The sequence below is a fragment of the Xenopus tropicalis genome, chromosome 8 (genome assembly GCF_000004195.4).
Source record: "Xenopus tropicalis strain Nigerian chromosome 8, UCB_Xtro_10.0, whole genome shotgun sequence".
Classification (NCBI taxonomy): Eukaryota; Metazoa; Chordata; class Amphibia; order Anura; family Pipidae; genus Xenopus; species Xenopus tropicalis.
In genome coordinates this window covers 14,172,922-14,192,569 of record NC_030684.2, presented here as the reverse complement: position 1 = coordinate 14,192,569, position 19,648 = coordinate 14,172,922, and the positions used below count along the sequence as shown (strand labels likewise).

Sequence of the window (19,648 nt, the reverse complement as noted above, 5' to 3'; positions counted from 1 at the left end):
GTTTGTGCCTCTGGGTACTGGGAATGCCAGGGGGGCTGTAAGGTGCCACAGACAGTCACTATTTATTGGGCTGGGGGGGCTGTTTGTGCCTCTGGGTACTGGGAATGCCAGGGGGGCTGTAAGGTGCCACAGACAGTCACTATTTATTGGGCTGGGGGGGGCTGTTTGTGCCTCTGGGTACTGGGAATGCCAGGGGGGCTGTAAGGTGCCACAGACAGTCACTATTTATTGGGCTGGGGGGGGCTGTTTGTGCCTCTGGGTACTGGGAATGCCAGGGGGGCTGTAAGGTGCCACAGACAGTCACTATTTATTGGGCTGGGGGGGGCTGTTTGTGCCTCTGGGTACTGGGAATGCCAGGGGGGCTGTAAGGTGCCACAGACAGTCACTATTTATTGGGCTGGGGGGGGCTGTTTGTGCCTCTGGGTACTGGGAATGCCAGGGGGGCTGTAAGGTGCCACAGACAGTCACTATTTATTGGGCTGGGGGGGCTGTTTGTGCCTCTGGGTACTGGGAATGCCAGGGGGCTGTAAGGTGCCACAGACAGTCACTATTTATTGGGCTGAGGGGGGCTGTTTGTGCCTCTGGGTACTGGGAATGCCAGGGGGGCTGTAAGGTGCCACAGACAGTCACTATTTATTGGGCTGGGGGGCTGTTTGTGCCTCTGGGTACTGGGAATGCCAGGGGGCTGTAAGGTGCCACAGACAGTCACTATTTATTGGGCTGGGGGGGCTGTTTGTGCCTCTGGGTACTGGGAATGCCAGGGGGCTGTAAGGTGCCACAGGACAGTCACTATTTTTTGGGCTGGGGGGGGGCTGTTGTGTCCTCTGGGGTACTGGGAATGCCAGGGGGGCTGTAAGGTGCCACAGACAGTCACTATTTATTGGGCTGGGGGGGGGCTTTTTGTGCTCTGGGTACTGGGAATGCCAGGGGGGCTGTAAGGTGCCACAGACAGTCACTATTTATTGGGCTGGGGGGCTGTTTGTGCCTCTGGGTACTGGGAATGCCAGGGGGCTGTAAGGTGCCACAGACAGTCACTATTTATTGGGCTGGGGGGGCTGTTTGTGCCTCTGGGTACTGGGAATGCCAGGGGGGCTGTAAGGTGCCACAGACAGTCACTATTTATTGGGCTGGGGGGGCTGTTTGTTCCTCTGGGTACTGGGAATGCCAGGGGGCTGTAAGGTGCCACAGACAGTCACTATTTATTGGGCTGGGGGGGCTGTTTGTGCCTCTGGGTACTGGGAATGCCAGGGGGGCTGTAAGGTGCCACAGACAGTCACTATTTATTGGGCTGGGGGGGCTGTTTGTTCCTCTGGGTACTGGGAATGCCAGGGGGGCTGTAAGGTGCCACAGACAGTCACTATTTATTGGGCTGGGGGGGGCTGTTTGTGCCTCTGGGTACTGGAATGCCAGGGGGGCTGTAAGGTGCCACAGACAGTCACTATTTATTGGGCTGGGGGGGGCTGTTTGTGCCTCTGGGTACTGGGAATGCCAGGGGGGCTGTAAGGTGCCACAGACAGTCACTATTTATTGGGCTGGGGGGGCTGTTTGTGCCTCTGGGTACTGGGAATGCCAGGGGGGCTGTAAGGTGCCACAGACAGTCACTATTTATTGGGCTGGGGGGGGCTGTTTGTGCCTCTGGGTACTGGGAATGCCAGGGGGGCTGTAAGGTGCCACAGACAGTCACTATTTATTGGGCTGGGGGGGCTGTTTGTGCCTCTGGGTACTGGGAATGCCAGGGGGCTGTAAGGTGCCACAGACAGTCACTATTTATTGGGCTGGGGGGGCTGTTTGTGCCTCTGGGTACTGGGAATGCCAGGGGGGCTGTAAGGTGCCACAGACAGTCACTATTTATTGGGCTGGGGGGGGCTGTTTGTGCCTCTGGGTACTGGGAATGCCAGGGGGGCTGTAAGGTGCCACAGACAGTCACTATTTATTGGGCTGGGGGGGCTGTTTGTGCCTCTGGGTACTGGGAATGCCAGGGGGCTGTAAGGTGCCACAGACAGTCACTATTTATTGGGCTGGGGGGGCTGTTTGTGCCTCTGGGTACTGGGAATGCCAGGGGGGCTGTAAGGTGCCACAGACAGTCACTATTTATTGGGCTGGGGGGGCTGTTTGTGCCTCTGGGTACTGGGAATGCCAGGGGGGCTGTAAGGTGCCACAGACAGTCACTATTTATTGGGCTGGGGGGGCTGTTTGTGCCTCTGGGTACTGGGAATGCCAGGGGGGCTGTAAGGTGCCACAGACAGTCACTATTTATTGGGCTGGGGGGGGCTGTTTGTGCCTCTGGGTACTGGGAATGCCAGGGGGGCTGTAAGGTGCCACAGACAGTCACTATTTATTGGGCTGGGGGGGCTGTTTGTCCTCTGGGTACTGGGAATGCCAGGGGGGCTGTAAGGTGCCACAGACAGTCACTATTTATTGGGCTGGGGGGGCTGTTTGTGCCTCTGGGTACTGGGAATGCCAGGGGGGCTGTAAGGTGCCACAGACAGTCACTATTTATTGGGCTGGGGGGGCTGTTTGTGCCTCTGGGTACTGGGAATGCCAGGGGGGCTGTAAGGTGCCACAGACAGTCACTATTTATTGGGCTGGGGGGGCTGTTTGTGCCTCTGGGTACTGGGAATGCCAGGGGGGCTGTAAGGTGCCACAGACAGTCACTATTTATTGGGCTGGGGGGGGGCTGTTTGTGCCTCTGGGTACTGGGAATGCCAGGGGGGCTGTAAGGTGCCACAGACAGTCACTATTTATTGGGCTGGGGGGGGCTGTTTGTGCCTCTGGGTACTGGGAATGCCAGGGGGGCTGTAAGGTGCCACAGACAGTCACTATTTATTGGGCTGGGGGGGCTGTTTGTGCCTCTGGGTACTGGGAATGCCAGGGGGGCTGTAAGGTGCCACAGACAGTCACTATTTATTGGGCTGGGGGGGGCTGTTTGTGCCTCTGGGTACTGGGAATGCCAGGGGGGCTGTAAGGTGCCACAGACAGTCACTATTTATTGGGCTGGGGGGCTGTTTGTGCCTCTGGGTACTGGGAATGCCAGGGGGGCTGTAAGGTGCCACAGACAGTCACTATTTATTGGGCTGGGGGGGCTGTTTGTGCCTCTGGGTACTGGGAATGCCAGGGGGGCTGTAAGGTGCCACAGACAGTCACTATTTATTGGGCTGGGGGGGCTGTTTGTGCCTCTGGGTACTGGGAATGCCAGGGGGGCTGTAAGGTGCCACAGACAGTCACTATTTATTGGGCTGGGGGGGCTGTTTGTGCCTCTGGGTACTGGGAATGCCAGGGGGGCTGTAAGGTGCCACAGACAGTCACTATTTATTGGGCTGGGGGGGGCTGTTTGTGCCTCTGGGTACTGGGAATGCCAGGGGGGCTGTAAGGTGCCACAGACAGTCACTATTTATTGGGCTGGGGGGGCTGTTTGTGCCTCTGGGTACTGGGAATGCCAGGGGGGCTGTAAGGTGCCACAGACAGTCACTATTTATTGGGCTGGGGGGGCTGTTTGTGCCTCTGGGTACTGGGAATGCCAGGGGGGCTGTAAGGTGCCACAGACAGTCACTATTTATTGGGCTGGGGGGGGCTGTTTGTGCCTCTGGGTACTGGGAATGCCAGGGGGGCTGTAAGGTGCCACAGACAGTCACTATTTATTGGGCTGGGGGGGCTGTTTGTGCCTCTGGGTACTGGGAATGCCAGGGGGGCTGTAAGGTGCCACAGACAGTCACTATTTATTGGGCTGGGGGGGCTGTTTGTGCCTCTGGGTACTGGGAATGCCAGGGGGGCTGTAAGGTGCCACAGACAGTCACTATTTATTGGGCTGGGGGGGCTGTTTGTGCCTCTGGGTACTGGGAATGCCAGGGGGGCTGTAAGGTGCCACAGACAGTCACTATTTATTGGGCTGGGGGGGCTGTTTGTGCCTCTGGGTACTGGGAATGCCAGGGGGGCTGTAAGGTGCCACAGACAGTCACTATTTATTGGGCTGGGGGGGCTGTTTGTGCCTCTGGGTACTGGAATGCCAGGGGGGCTGTAAGGTGCCACAGACAGTCACTATTTATTGGGCTGGGGGGGGCTGTTTGTGCCTCTGGGTACTGGGAATGCCAGGGGGGCTGTAAGGTGCCACAGACAGTCACTATTTATTGGGCTGGGGGGGGCTGTTTGTGCCTCTGGGTACTGGGAATGCCAGGGGGGCTGTAAGGTGCCACAGACAGTCACTATTTATTGGGCTGGGGGGGGCTGTTTGTGCCTCTGGGTACTGGGAATGCCAGGGGGGCTGTAAGGTGCCACAGACAGTCACTATTTATTGGGCTGGGGGGGCTGTTTGTGCCTCTGGGTACTGGGAATGCCAGGGGGGCTGTAAGGTGCCACAGACAGTCACTATTTATTGGGCTGGGGGGGCTGTTTGTGCCTCTGGGTACTGGGAATGCCAGGGGGGCTGTAAGGTGCCACAGACAGTCACTATTTATTGGGCTGGGGGGGCTGTTTGTGCCTCTGGGTACTGGGAATGCCAGGGGGGCTGTAAGGTGCCACAGACAGTCACTATTTATTGGGCTGGGGGGGCTGTTTGTGCCTCTGGGTACTGGGAATGCCAGGGGGGCTGTAAGGTGCCACAGACAGTCACTATTTATTGGGCTGGGGGGGGCTGTTTGTGCCTCTGGGTACTGGGAATGCCAGGGGGGCTGTAAGGTGCCACAGACAGTCACTATTTATTGGGCTGGGGGGGGCTGTTTGTGCCTCTGGGTACTGGGAATGCCAGGGGGGCTGTAAGGTGCCACAGACAGTCACTATTTATTGGGCTGGGGGGGGCTGTTTGTGCCTCTGGGTACTGGGAATGCCAGGGGGCTGTAAGGTGCCACAGACAGTCACTATTTATTGGGCTGGGGGGGCTGTTTGTGCCTCTGGGTACTGGGAATGCCAGGGGGGCTGTAAGGTGCCACAGACAGTCACTATTTATTGGGCTGGGGGGGCTGTTTGTGCCTCTGGGTACTGGGAATGCCAGGGGGGCTGTAAGGTGCCACAGACAGTCACTATTTATTGGGCTGGGGGGGCTGTTTGTGCCTCTGGGTACTGGGAATGCCAGGGGGGCTGTAAGGTGCCACAGACAGTCACTATTTATTGGGCTGGGGGGGCTGTTTGTGCCTCTGGGTACTGGGAATGCCAGGGGGGCTGTAAGGTGCCACAGACAGTCACTATTTATTGGGCTGGGGGGGCTGTTTGTGCCTCTGGGTACTGGGAATGCCAGGGGGGCTGTAAGGTGCCACAGACAGTCACTATTTATTGGGCTGGGGGGGGCTGTTTGTGCCTCTGGGTACTGGGAATGCCAGGGGGGCTGTAAGGTGCCACAGACAGTCACTATTTATTGGGCTGGGGGGGGCTGTTTGTGCCTCTGGGTACTGGGAATGCCAGGGGGGCTGTAAGGTGCCACAGACAGTCACTATTTATTGGGCTGGGGGGGGCTGTTTGTGCCTCTGGGTACTGGGAATGCCAGGGGGGCTGTAAGGTGCCACAGACAGTCACTATTTATTGGGCTGGGGGGGGCTGTTTGTGCCTCTGGGTACTGGGAATGCCAGGGGGGCTGTAAGGTGCCACAGACAGTCACTATTTATTGGGCTGGGGGGGCTGTTTGTGCCTCTGGGTACTGGGAATGCCAGGGGGCTGTAAGGTGCCACAGACAGTCACTATTTATTGGGCTGGGGGGGCTGTTTGTGCCTCTGGGTACTGGGAATGCCAGGGGGCTGTAAGGTGCCACAGACAGTCACTATTTATTGGGCTGGGGGGGCTGTTTGTGCCTCTGGGTACTGGGAATGCCAGGGGGGCTGTAAGGTGCCACAGACAGTCACTATTTATTGGGCTGGGGGGGCTGTTTGTGCCTCTGGGTACTGGGAATGCCAGGGGGGCTGTAAGGTGCCACAGACAGTCACTATTTATTGGGCTGGGGGGGCTGTTTGTGCCTCTGGGTACTGGGAATGCCAGGGGGCTGTAAGGTGCCACAGACAGTCACTATTTATTGGGCTGGGGGGGCTGTTTGTGCCTCTGGGTACTGGGAATGCCAGGGGGGCTGTAAGGTGCCACAGACAGTCACTATTTATTGGGCTGGGGGGGCTGTTTGTGCCTCTGGGTACTGGGAATGCCAGGGGGGCTGTAAGGTGCCACAGACAGTCACTATTTATTGGGCTGGGGGGGGCTGTTTGTGCCTCTGGGTACTGGGAATGCCAGGGGGGCTGTAAGGTGCCACAGACAGTCACTATTTATTGGGCTGGGGGGGGCTGTTTGTGCCTCTGGGTACTGGGAATGCCAGGGGGGCTGTAAGGTGCCACAGACAGTCACTATTTATTGGGCTGGGGGGGGCTGTTTGTGCCTCTGGGTACTGGGAATGCCAGGGGGGCTGTAAGGTGCCACAGACAGTCACTATTTATTGGGCTGGGGGGGCTGTTTGTGCCTCTGGGTACTGGGAATGCCAGGGGGGCTGTAAGGTGCCACAGACAGTCACTATTTATTGGGCTGGGGGGGCTGTTTGTGCCTCTGGGTACTGGGAATGCCAGGGGGCTGTAAGGTGCCACAGACAGTCACTATTTATTGGGCTGGGGGGGCTGTTTGTGCCTCTGGGTACTGGGAATGCCAGGGGGGCTGTAAGGTGCCACAGACAGTCACTATTTATTGGGCTGGGGGGGCTGTTTGTGCCTCTGGGTACTGGGAATGCCAGGGGGGCTGTAAGGTGCCACAGACAGTCACTATTTATTGGGCTGGGGGGCTGTTTGTGCCTCTGGGTACTGGGAATGCCAGGGGGGCTGTAAGGTGCCACAGACAGTCACTATTTATTGGGCTGGGGGGGGCTGTTTGTGCCTCTGGGTACTGGGAATGCCAGGGGGGCTGTAAGGTGCCACAGACAGTCACTATTTATTGGGCTGGGGGGGGCTGTTTGTGCCTCTGGGTACTGGGAATGCCAGGGGGGCTGTAAGGTGCCACAGACAGTCACTATTTATTGGGCTGGGGGGGCTGTTTGTGCCTCTGGGTACTGGGAATGCCAGGGGGGCTGTAAGGTGCCACAGACAGTCACTATTTATTGGGCTGGGGGGGGCTGTTTGTGCCTCTGGGTACTGGGAATGCCAGGGGGGCTGTAAGGTGCCACAGACAGTCACTATTTATTGGGCTGGGGGGGCTGTTTGTGCCTCTGGGTACTGGGAATGCCAGGGGGGCTGTAAGGTGCCACAGACAGTCACTATTTATTGGGCTGGGGGGGCTGTTTGTGCCTCTGGGTACTGGGAATGCCAGGGGGGCTGTAAGGTGCCACAGACAGTCACTATTTATTGGGCTGGGGGGGCTGTTTGTGCCTCTGGGTACTGGGAATGCCAGGGGGGCTGTAAGGTGCCACAGACAGTCACTATTTATTGGGCTGGGGGGGCTGTTTGTGCCTCTGGGTACTGGGAATGCCAGGGGGGCTGTAAGGTGCCACAGACAGTCACTATTTATTGGGCTGGGGGGGGCTGTTTGTGCCTCTGGGTACTGGGAATGCCAGGGGGGCTGTAAGGTGCCACAGACAGTCACTATTTATTGGGCTGGGGGGGCTGTTTGTGCCTCTGGGTACTGGGAATGCCAGGGGGGCTGTAAGGTGCCACAGACAGTCACTATTTATTGGGCTGGGGGGGGCTGTTTGTGCCTCTGGGTACTGGGAATGCCAGGGGGGCTGTAAGGTGCCACAGACAGTCACTATTTATTGGGCTGGGGGGGGCTGTTTGTGCCTCTGGGTACTGGGAATGCCAGGGGGGCTGTAAGGTGCCACAGACAGTCACTATTTATTGGGCTGGGGGGGGCTGTTTGTGCCTCTGGGTACTGGGAATGCCAGGGGGGCTGTAAGGTGCCACAGACAGTCACTATTTATTGGGCTGGGGGGGCTGTTTGTGCCTCTGGGTACTGGGAATGCCAGGGGGGCTGTAAGGTGCCACAGACAGTCACTATTTATTGGGCTGGGGGGGCTGTTTGTGCCTCTGGGTACTGGGAATGCCAGGGGGGCTGTAAGGTGCCACAGACAGTCACTATTTATTGGGCTGGGGGGGGCTGTTTGTGCCTCTGGGTACTGGGAATGCCAGGGGGGCTGTAAGGTGCCACAGACAGTCACTATTTATTGGGCTGGGGGGGGCTGTTTGTGCCTCTGGGTACTGGGAATGCCAGGGGGGCTGTAAGGTGCCACAGACAGTCACTATTTATTGGGCTGGGGGGGCTGTTTGTGCCTCTGGGTACTGGGAATGCCAGGGGGGCTGTAAGGTGCCACAGACAGTCACTATTTATTGGGCTGGGGGGGGCTGTTTGTGCCTCTGGGTACTGGGAATGCCAGGGGGGCTGTAAGGTGCCACAGACAGTCACTATTTATTGGGCTGGGGGGGGCTGTTTGTGCCTCTGGGTACTGGGAATGCCAGGGGGGCTGTAAGGTGCCACAGACAGTCACTATTTATTGGGCTGGGGGGGGCTGTTTGTGCCTCTGGGTACTGGGAATGCCAGGGGGGCTGTAAGGTGCCACAGACAGTCACTATTTATTGGGCTGGGGGGGGCTGTTTGTGCCTCTGGGTACTGGGAATGCCAGGGGGGCTGTAAGGTGCCACAGACAGTCACTATTTATTGGGCTGGGGGGGGCTGTTTGTGCCTCTGGGTACTGGGAATGCCAGGGGGGCTGTAAGGTGCCACAGACAGTCACTATTTATTGGGCTGGGGGGGGCTGTTTGTGCCTCTGGGTACTGGGAATGCCAGGGGGGCTGTAAGGTGCCACAGACAGTCACTATTTATTGGGCTGGGGGGGCTGTTTGTGCCTCTGGGTACTGGGAATGCCAGGGGGGCTGTAAGGTGCCACAGACAGTCACTATTTATTGGGCTGGGGGGGGCTGTTTGTGCCTCTGGGTACTGGGAATGCCAGGGGGGCTGTAAGGTGCCACAGACAGTCACTATTTATTGGGCTGGGGGGGCTGTTTGTGCCTCTGGGTACTGGGAATGCCAGGGGGGCTGTAAGGTGCCACAGACAGTCACTATTTATTGGGCTGGGGGGGGCTGTTTGTGCCTCTGGGTACTGGGAATGCCAGGGGGGCTGTAAGGTGCCACAGACAGTCACTATTTATTGGGCTGGGGGGGGCTGTTTGTGCCTCTGGGTACTGGGAATGCCAGGGGGGCTGTAAGGTGCCACAGACAGTCACTATTTATTGGGCTGGGGGGGCTGTTTGTGCCTCTGGGTACTGGGAATGCCAGGGGGCTGTAAGGTGCCACAGACAGTCACTATTTATTGGGCTGGGGGGGCTGTTTGTGCCTCTGGGTACTGGGAATGCCAGGGGGGCTGTAAGGTGCCACAGACAGTCACTATTTATTGGGCTGGGGGGGGCTGTTTGTGCCTCTGGGTACTGGGAATGCCAGGGGGGCTGTAAGGTGCCACAGACAGTCACTATTTATTGGGCTGGGGGGGCTGTTTGTGCCTCTGGGTACTGGGAATGCCAGGGGGGCTGTAAGGTGCCACAGACAGTCACTATTTATTGGGCTGGGGGGGGCTGTTTGTGCCTCTGGGTACTGGGAATGCCAGGGGGGCTGTAAGGTGCCACAGACAGTCACTATTTATTGGGCTGGGGGGGGCTGTTTGTGCCTCTGGGTACTGGGAATGCCAGGGGGGCTGTAAGGTGCCACAGACAGTCACTATTTATTGGGCTGGGGGGGGCTGTTTGTGCCTCTGGGTACTGGGAATGCCAGGGGGGCTGTAAGGTGCCACAGACAGTCACTATTTATTGGGCTGGGGGGGCTGTTTGTGCCTCTGGGTACTGGGAATGCCAGGGGGGCTGTAAGGTGCCACAGACAGTCACTATTTATTGGGCTGGGGGGGGCTGTTTGTGCCTCTGGGTACTGGGAATGCCAGGGGGGCTGTAAGGTGCCACAGACAGTCACTATTTATTGGGCTGGGGGGGCTGTTTGTGCCTCTGGGTACTGGGAATGCCAGGGGGGCTGTAAGGTGCCACAGACAGTCACTATTTATTGGGCTGGGGGGGGCTGTTTGTGCCTCTGGGTACTGGGAATGCCAGGGGGGCTGTAAGGTGCCACAGACAGTCACTATTTATTGGGCTGGGGGGGCTGTTTGTGCCTCTGGGTACTGGGAATGCCAGGGGGGCTGTAAGGTGCCACAGACAGTCACTATTTATTGGGCTGGGGGGGCTGTTTGTGCCTCTGGGTACTGGGAATGCCAGGGGGGCTGTAAGGTGCCACAGACAGTCACTATTTATTGGGCTGGGGGGGCTGTTTGTGCCTCTGGGTACTGGGAATGCCAGGGGGGCTGTAAGGTGCCACAGACAGTCACTATTTATTGGGCTGGGGGGGCTGTTTGTGCCTCTGGGTACTGGGAATGCCAGGGGGGCTGTAAGGTGCCACAGACAGTCACTATTTATTGGGCTGGGGGGGGCTGTTTGTGCCTCTGGGTACTGGGAATGCCAGGGGGGCTGTAAGGTGCCACAGACAGTCACTATTTATTGGGCTGGGGGGGGCTGTTTGTGCCTCTGGGTACTGGAATGCCAGGGGGGCTGTAAGGTGCCACAGACAGTCACTATTTATTGGGCTGGGGGGGCTGTTTGTGCCTCTGGGTACTGGGAATGCCAGGGGGGCTGTAAGGTGCCACAGACAGTCACTATTTATTGGGCTGGGGGGGCTGTTTGTGCCTCTGGGTACTGGGAATGCCAGGGGGGCTGTAAGGTGCCACAGACAGTCACTATTTATTGGGCTGGGGGGGGCTGTTTGTGCCTCTGGGTACTGGGAATGCCAGGGGGCTGTAAGGTGCCACAGACAGTCACTATTTATTGGGCTGGGGGGGGCTGTTTGTGCCTCTGGGTACTGGGAATGCCAGGGGGGCTGTAAGGTGCCACAGACAGTCACTATTTATTGGGCTGGGGGGGGCTGTTTGTGCCTCTGGGTACTGGGAATGCCAGGGGGGCTGTAAGGTGCCACAGACAGTCACTATTTATTGGGCTGGGGGGGCTGTTTGTGCCTCTGGGTACTGGGAATGCCAGGGGGGCTGTAAGGTGCCACAGACAGTCACTATTTATTGGGCTGGGGGGGGCTGTTTGTGCCTCTGGGTACTGGGAATGCCAGGGGGGCTGTAAGGTGCCACAGACAGTCACTATTTATTGGGCTGGGGGGGGGCTGTTTGTGCCTCTGGGTACTGGGAATGCCAGGGGGGCTGTAAGGTGCCACAGACAGTCACTATTTATTGGGCTGGGGGGGGCTGTTTGTGCCTCTGGGTACTGGGAATGCCAGGGGGGCTGTAAGGTGCCACAGACAGTCACTATTTATTGGGCTGGGGGGGGCTGTTTGTGCCTCTGGGTACTGGGAATGCCAGGGGGGCTGTAAGGTGCCACAGACAGTCACTATTTATTGGGCTGGGGGGGGCTGTTTGTGCCTCTGGGTACTGGGAATGCCAGGGGGGCTGTAAGGTGCCACAGACAGTCACTATTTATTGGGCTGGGGGGGGCTGTTTGTGCCTCTGGGTACTGGGAATGCCAGGGGGGCTGTAAGGTGCCACAGACAGTCACTATTTATTGGGCTGGGGGGGCTGTTTGTGCCTCTGGGTACTGGGAATGCCAGGGGGGCTGTAAGGTGCCACAGACAGTCACTATTTATTGGGCTGGGGGGGGCTGTTTGTGCCTCTGGGTACTGGGAATGCCAGGGGGGCTGTAAGGTGCCACAGACAGTCACTATTTATTGGGCTGGGGGGGCTGTTTGTGCCTCTGGGTACTGGAATGCCAGGGGGGCTGTAAGGTGCCACAGACAGTCACTATTTATTGGGCTGGGGGGGGCTGTTTGTGCCTCTGGGTACTGGGAATGCCAGGGGGGCTGTAAGGTGCCACAGACAGTCACTATTTATTGGGCTGGGGGGGGCTGTTTGTGCCTCTGGGTACTGGGAATGCCAGGGGGGCTGTAAGGTGCCACAGACAGTCACTATTTATTGGGCTGGGGGGGCTGTTTGTGCCTCTGGGTACTGGGAATGCCAGGGGGGCTGTAAGGTGCCACAGACAGTCACTATTTATTGGGCTGGGGGGGCTGTTTGTGCCTCTGGGTACTGGGAATGCCAGGGGGGCTGTAAGGTGCCACAGACAGTCACTATTTTTTGGGCTGGGGGGGGCTGTTTGTGCCTCTGGGTACTGGGAATGCCAGGGGGGCTGTAAGGTGCCACAGACAGTCACTATTTATTGGGCTGGGGGGGGGCTGTTTGTGCCTCTGGGTACTGGGAATGCCAGGGGGGCTGTAAGGTGCCACAGACAGTCACTATTTATTGGGCTGGGGGGGGCTGTTTGTGCCTCTGGGTACTGGGAATGCCAGGGGGGCTGTAAGGTGCCACAGACAGTCACTATTTATTGGGCTGGGGGGGGCTGTTTGTGCCTCTGGGTACTGGGAATGCCAGGGGGGCTGTAAGGTGCCACAGACAGTCACTATTTATTGGGCTGGGGGGGGGCTGTTTGTGCCTCTGGGTACTGGGAATGCCAGGGGGGCTGTAAGGTGCCACAGACAGTCACTATTTATTGGGCTGGGGGGGCTGTTTGTGCCTCTGGGTACTGGGAATGCCAGGGGGGCTGTAAGGTGCTACAGACAGTCACTATTTATTGGGCTGGGGGGCTGATCTGCAAACTTAGGAAAGCTTTACAGCTTGGTACTTTGGAGCAAAAAGAAATGTTTACCCATTATAGATTCGGGGGGATTTGTACTTTCCAAAAATATATGGCTTTCTGGGGTGAGTGTACTTTTTTTGTAGCATTATCCGACATATAATGATGTAAATGTGTTGATTTGGCAGAAGCTGAAATGACAGAAATGACAGTACATATGGGGGTATGTTCCCATTGGGGCCCCTACATGCCACATACTTAGCTAAACCTATACATATTGGGCATCAAACTGTTCAGGGGACCCCTGGGGTTCATATTTAGGGTGTTTTATTTGGTTACTTTATGACCTGTAGGAGATACGATACTATAGACTGGAAGCTTTAAAGCAATTTTTTTTTTAAAATCACAAATTTTGATAAAAACCAATAAATTTAGGAAAGCATAGCGACTTGATAGTTTGGAGTAGACAGACAGTTGTGCCTATTCTGGATTCCCCAGAATCTGTTCTTTCCAAAAATGCCCAATTTTCTGGGATAAACCTTCTGTTAGTGGAAATTTTGTCCTTTAAATCTAAAATATGCAGCTTTCTGGAGCAGTGCTTTGGGAATTTGGTAATTTACTGCTGGGAGTTTGTGACCTATACAAGTGAGAAATCCCCATAAAACTATATATATTTGGTATTGGCACGTTCAGGAGACATGGGACTTTCCAAATCAGTTGTATATTCGGGCATAAAATAATTTTTGTTTCTAGTATGTGTGTTTATATTATGGAAAATGTGATTTTTTTTTATTTTTACACATTTAGACGCCTATATCTTGTTACAGAATTGGAATTACACAAAAATTCTACCATATTTTGAAAGCTTAGATTGTTCTGAAAAAATCGATATATTGTTTTCCTGGGTAAACTAAAAGTCCCCCCAAGGAAAGGCCCCTAAAGTGAAACAGTGCAAAATGTTCAAAAACTGTCTGGCAATACACGTTCCGCTTTGACCAAAACAGCTGGCAGTAAAAGGGTTAATGCTATTCAGGAGAATTCAGTTCATGATCAAATGCAGACATTGATAAAGAAATGGCAGACACCGGACAAAAATGTCCCCACGGTCCCTGTGTCCCCCTAGACATGGGAGAAAAGGAGATTTATGTGTTACTGTTAAATCCTTTTCTCTCCAGTCGTAAGGGGGACACAGGGCTTCCCTCCCCCAACTCTTGTTCAAAATTGCCCTTAGTCTTGTTGAGAGTTGTTAGTAGGTTTATGTTCTAGAGCTTATTTCTCTTTATTACAAGCTGGCTCCCTTCCGGAATGGTGGGATAAAGGGAGAGGAGGAGGGTCCTCACCTGTCATCAGTGTCCTGTCTCCTGATGTCCTCTTTGTTTAGGAACCCATTGGTGCTTAATTAACAACACTGGGCTGATTTGCCCCTGGGCAGTAACCCATAACAGTAACCCATTTTTCAGCCGCATAACAAGAATATCCATGTGAGCTTCTCGGTTTTGTCTTAGATCTGCCTGGCCATGTAACAAGCAATAGGGAGAATCTGAGCTTCCTAACGACATAAGTATTGGGGGGGCACTGATGGGTTTCCAAATTCCAGGGGAGGTTGCTAATAAAAATAAAAAATCAGCCCAGGTTTTATCTTAAATTAACTTTCCCTTTAATTCATCTATGATTGCAGGTCACCATTCCCCAACGTGCTGTTCAGTCTGGGGATCCATACGCCCGGAAACTGCAACGTTCAGGCCAGGCAGGTTAGTGACTTGTGTGCTTTCAAATCTTATTTCCTAAAATGTGTTTAAACTTGGCTTTTGTTTTAATATCTGTTTCTTTTATATAAAGGAGCCATGGCTGTAAGTTTCCCTAAGTTTGACTCTTTCATATATGTCAGTAGGTGACCCGCTGCTTTCCACTTACAGGTACCAAACAAGCACCTCTGAAAGCACCGGGGAAGCAAGACAGAAGCAAAGAGGGCAAGAAAGAAGATCCCCAGATTCTTTTGCTTCAGGTGAAGCTGCGTTTGAATATTTAATTATTCCTTGGGTCATTCTGTTCATGTAATGTGTGAAACAGATATTGGGGTCAGAGCCGGGTTAAGCGACCGGGCGCCCTAGACAACCCAGTCGGCCACCTGCCCCCCCCAATCCTTGCACCCTAGGCAGCTGCCTCTGCTTCCTACCCATAGTTCTGACCCTGATTGGGGTTCCTACTTTTGGATTACAAGCCTTCTTGAAAGGCAACTGAATTCAAGTTGTTACCTTTTCTTCTGACCAGGTGGAGGCGCTGCAGGCCCAGCTGGAAGAGCAGACACGACTATCCAAAGAGCAGATAGAGACTCTGTTAGAGGACAGGAAGGTCCGCGTGGAAGAAACCCAGGTGCAGCACCAAAGAGACCAGGACAAAATGAAATCTATGACAGATAAGTGAGTGTGTGAGAAAAGTAGAGAAATCCATAGGCCTCCTACACCTAGGGTTGGGGAAATCAGCCCCCTGTTGTACATCACTGGCTTCTGGAACCATCACTTTCAATCTTTCCCAGGCTGAATAAGACCCAGAAATTGCTGTACGAGAGCACCAGGGATTTCCTGCAACTGAAATAATTTGAGTGCCGAGCCAATGAGAAATCTTGGATGGCCGAGAAAGATCGGCTGCTCCGAGAGCTAGACCGGTGCCGAGAGCAGTTGGCTTTAAGTAGTGACACAGAGCAAGAGCGGGAACACGAGCGAGAGATCCTGCGTTTGTCATTGGTCGAGAAAGCAAGTCGGCACTCGCACAGTGAGGAAGTGAAGGGTAATTCCCATGAATGTGTGAATAAAGGATATTATGGTATTAGCGCTGCTTGCTGGTTCTTATGCCTCTTCTTATACAGTCTCTTACAGAGCAGCTGGCACAAGCACATCGCCTCGCTGAAATGTACCGGGAGCAGTGTGTGACACTGGAGGATGAGCTGGGAAAGATACGAGAGGAGGGAGACGTGGGCAGGGAAATCTTCAAGGTGAGTTCTTAATACCTTGTAAAGGGGGGTTCACATTTGAGTTACCATTTACTACAGGGGTCCTGAAACTTTTTAGACATGGGGCCAGTTCATGGTCCCTCAGACTGCTGGGGGGCCGGACTGTAGTCCTCAAACTAGGCCCCCGCATCCTCAAACTATGGCCCACTGTCTGTTCCCCTGCTCCCCGCTGCATCCTCTTGCTCCCTGCTTTGTCCTCCGACTCCCTGCTCCCCCGCTCAATCCTCCGGCTCCCTGCTCCCCTGCTTTGTCCTTCGACTCCCTGCTCCCCCGCTCCATCCTCCGTCTCCCTGCTCCCCTGCTTCGTCCTCCGACTCCCTGCTCCCCCACTCCCAGCTGTGTCCTCCGGCTCCCTGCTCCCCCGCTGCATCCCCCGGCTTCCCCACTCCCAGCTGTGTCTTCTGGCTCCCTGCTTCCCCACTCCCTGCTTCGTCCTCTTGCTCCCTGCTCCCCTGTCTTGTCCTCCAGCTCCCCTGCTTCGTCCTCCAACTCCCTGCTCCCCCACTCCCAGCTGTGTCCTCTGGCTCCCTACTCCCCCGCTGCATCCCCCGGCTCCCCCACTTCCTGCTGCGTCCTCCAGCTCCCTTCTCCCCCGCTCCGTCCTCCGCCTTCCTGCTCCCCTGCTTCATTCTCCGACTCCCTGCTCCCCCACTCCCTGCTGCATCCTCTAGCTCCCTGCTCCCCCATTCCCTGCTGCGTCTGCAGGTCTACAGGTAGTAGCCAGGGGTGAGGAGGCAGCCGGGGCCAGGTTAATTACCTTGGGGGGCTAAATCCGGCCTTTGGGCCATGGTTTGAAGATCCCTGATTTAGTATGATGTAGAAAGTAATATTCTAATACAGTTTGCAATTGGTCTTTATTTTTTTGTGTTTGTTAAATGTATTTTACTTTTTGTTCAGCCACTCCCGAGTCATCTGGTTGCTAGGGTTTACATTACCCTATTAGCAACCAGGAAGTGGTTTGAGTGAGAGACTGGTATATGAATAGGAGAGGGCCTGAATAGAGAAATAACAATAACAACTAGAAATGGAAGGTTGAGAACAAACTTTATGTTGGGTTAAAAAACGTGAAGTCACTAAAGGAAATTTGATCTGTTGGCTCCGCCCACTTTCTCTAACCTTGGACCACAGTTCTATAGTAAAAACCACTGTGCAAAGTTTGGGGACCCTGGTTTTAATACTGTCTGAATGGCAGCAATTTAAATTTCCCCACTGAAAGTCAACAAGAGACATCTGATTGGCGGTTGGTGGCTCCGCCCACTTTTTCTAACCTGGAATTGTACTTACCCAGTGACTAACTCTGCAAACTTTGCATTAACTCTGCAAAGTTTGGGGACCCCGGTGTTATTACTGTGAGAATGGCAGCAGGTAAAATCTGATTGGCTGTTCACAGTTCCGCCCACTTTTGGGCATCCAACAATCATCATATTTTCATTCAGGCTGACCCCATGACTATGTGATTCAAGTTTGGGGACTGTAGCCTCAGAGCTGTAAGATTGGCAGCAGTTTAAATTTTCCCATTAAAGTCAATGGGTTATATTTGATTGGCTGTTGTTGGCCCCTCCCCCTTTGGGATCCAGCAATTGTCGCTGTTTCATTCTTCATTTCATTCTTCCCTGTCAAAGTCAATGGAAAATTGGGGTGTTCGGAGCAGCGCCACAAAAAGACGGGGGGAATCGCTTAGAAAAGCACAAGCAACCTGCTCCGCTATAGGGCGAAGAAGTGTGGGGAGTCTGGGTGTTGTACCCCTAAATCTGTAGGTGGAGTAGCGTTTAGAAAATGGGGGGCGCTAAAAATAAGAAGAAAAAGCGGAAGAATAAGCTGAAGTCGAAGAACAGTATGATGGGTTTTTCAAATCAACACAATTAAAAGTAGCCTCGCGGAGCAATAGTTTCTTGGCTGCCGGGGTCAGTGACCCCCATTTGACTGTGGAAAGAGTCAGAAGAAGAAAGCAAATAATTAAAAACCGCTTTGTTCGCTTTTATAAAAATGTGACTGGTTATCTCCCCTAGTCCTCCTGTAGTGTTACAGTTACCCAACATCTGTTTGTGAGATTAATATCCAATGTTATTCTTATACCAGGAACGTTCAGATAAGGTGGCCAAGCGGCTGCAATTGATGGCGCAGAGATACGAGGCTCTGGAGAAAAGGCGCAACATGGAGGTAGAGGGCTATAAGACTGACATCAAGCTGCTGAGACAGCGGTTAAAGGATGTAGAGAAGCAACTATTCAAGGTGAGTCTGGGATAGACCGACGGCAAGATTTTCTGTTGCACGCATCTCATTGCCTTATACGAAAGCATATCTATATACAGAAACAAGATGGCAGAGAATAAATATTAAGTGTCACCTTAACCAAACAGGGGAAAACACACAGGCTGGTATTTTCTAGTACAATCTAGTAGAAGAGATGGCTATTCTGAGACAATTTGCAATTGGTCTTTTTTTTTTTTATTTGTGGATTTTACTTAGCTTTTGTTCAGTAGCTTTCCAATTCGAAATTTCAGCAGCTGTCTGGTTGCTTGGGTTCAAATTAGTCTAGCAACCAGTCAGCGCTTTGAATAAGAGACTTGAACATGAGTAGGAGAGCACCTGAATAGAACGATAAGTAATAAAAAAGGACAATAAAACTGTAGCCTCACAGAGCAGTAGTTTATGGGCTGCCGGGGTCAGTGACCCCCATTTAGAGCCAGACGAAGAATGCAAATGATTAAAAAAAAAAAACTATAAAAAAATGAAGACAAATTAAAAATTGACCATTCTATAACATACTTGAAGGTAAAAACCCATTATCCAGAATGCTCGGAACCAAGGGTATTCTGGGTATGGGGTCTTTCCGTAATTTGGACCTCCATACCTTAACTCTACTAAAAAATCATTTAACCATTAAATAAACCCAATAGGGCTGTTCTGCCCCCAATAAGGGGTAATTATATCTTAGTTGGGATCAAGTACAGGTACTGTTTTATTATTACAATGAAAAGGGAATCATTTAACCATTAAATAAACCCAATAGGGCTGTTCTGCCCCCAATAAGGGGTAATTATATCTTAGTTGGGATCAAGTACAGGTCCTGTTTTATTATTACAGAGAAAAGGGAATCATTTAACCATTAAATAAACCCAATAGGGCTGTTCTGCCCCCAATAAGGGGTAATTATATCTTAGTTGGGATCAAGTACAGGTCCTGTTTTATTATTACAGAGAAAAGGGAATCATTTAACCATTAAATAAACCCAATAGGGCTGTTCTGCCCCCAATAAGGGGTAATTATATCTTAGTTGGGATCAATTACAAGGTACTGTTTTATTATTACAGATAAAAAGAAAATCAGGTTTAAAATGGAGTCTATGGGAGACGGCATTCTGTAATTCAGAGCTTTCTGGATAACGGGTTTCCGGATAAGTGATCCCATACCTGTACTATGATATTTGGAGCAGCAGTTACATTTTCTAGCCAGTAGGGGGAGCTTAAACTTCATAACACTGCTATTGCTGTACTAGAGGATTAAACACACGCAGTGAGACGGCTCATAACCAAACTAAGAAGGAACCCCTATGGGTAAGGGCCCTGTGGGGGTGAGAGGAGATGTGAATTAATCTTGCTCTCCTCTTTTTGCTCTCCTCTCAGGTGACGCTGAACATCGGGCCAGACCAAGATCTTGCTATTCTGGATGCAGTGCGGCAGGGCAACAAAAAGACACAAAAATTCAAGGGGAACTGCGCAACTTAAAGGCCAAATCTGTGGCCTGGGAATGAACTGAGAATCGGATAGAGCACAAGGGAGACTGACGGAGCTGCCACACTAAACAAGGAGCCACAGGTAAAGGTCTACCCTGGCTCTACCTCTGGGATTATATAGTGTGTTCGGCCCAGGAAGGAAGAATATTGGCGGCCATACACGTTGCCAAGCGAGCTGATCTTCTCCCGGTATCCCCACCTACGGGTGGGTTATATCGGGCGAATTCAGGCTTATTAGAACAAGGGATATTAGAACAACGGATCAAGTACAGTACCTGTACTTGATCCCAACTAAGATATAAT

At 53.3% G+C, this 19,648-nt stretch overlaps 1 protein-coding gene across 1 annotated transcript in view; it reads left to right on the top strand.

The window, feature by feature from the left end:
* Window positions 1–19,342, top strand: part of LOC101730860 (coiled-coil domain-containing protein 77) — a gene marked incomplete at its 3' end in the record, with an annotated part of 31,598 nt that extends 12,256 nt beyond the window's left edge. Inside the window, 8 exon segments of the mRNA XM_031891084.1 lie at window positions 14,278–14,350; window positions 14,516–14,604; window positions 14,871–15,019; window positions 15,136–15,385; window positions 15,466–15,591; window positions 17,689–17,841; window positions 19,236–19,305; window positions 19,308–19,342. Of these exon segments, the coding sequence (XP_031746944.1) occupies window positions 14,278–14,350; window positions 14,516–14,604; window positions 14,871–15,019; window positions 15,136–15,385; window positions 15,466–15,591; window positions 17,689–17,841; window positions 19,236–19,305; window positions 19,308–19,342 (945 nt within the window).
* Between the last annotated feature and the right edge of the window lie 306 nt (window positions 19,343–19,648).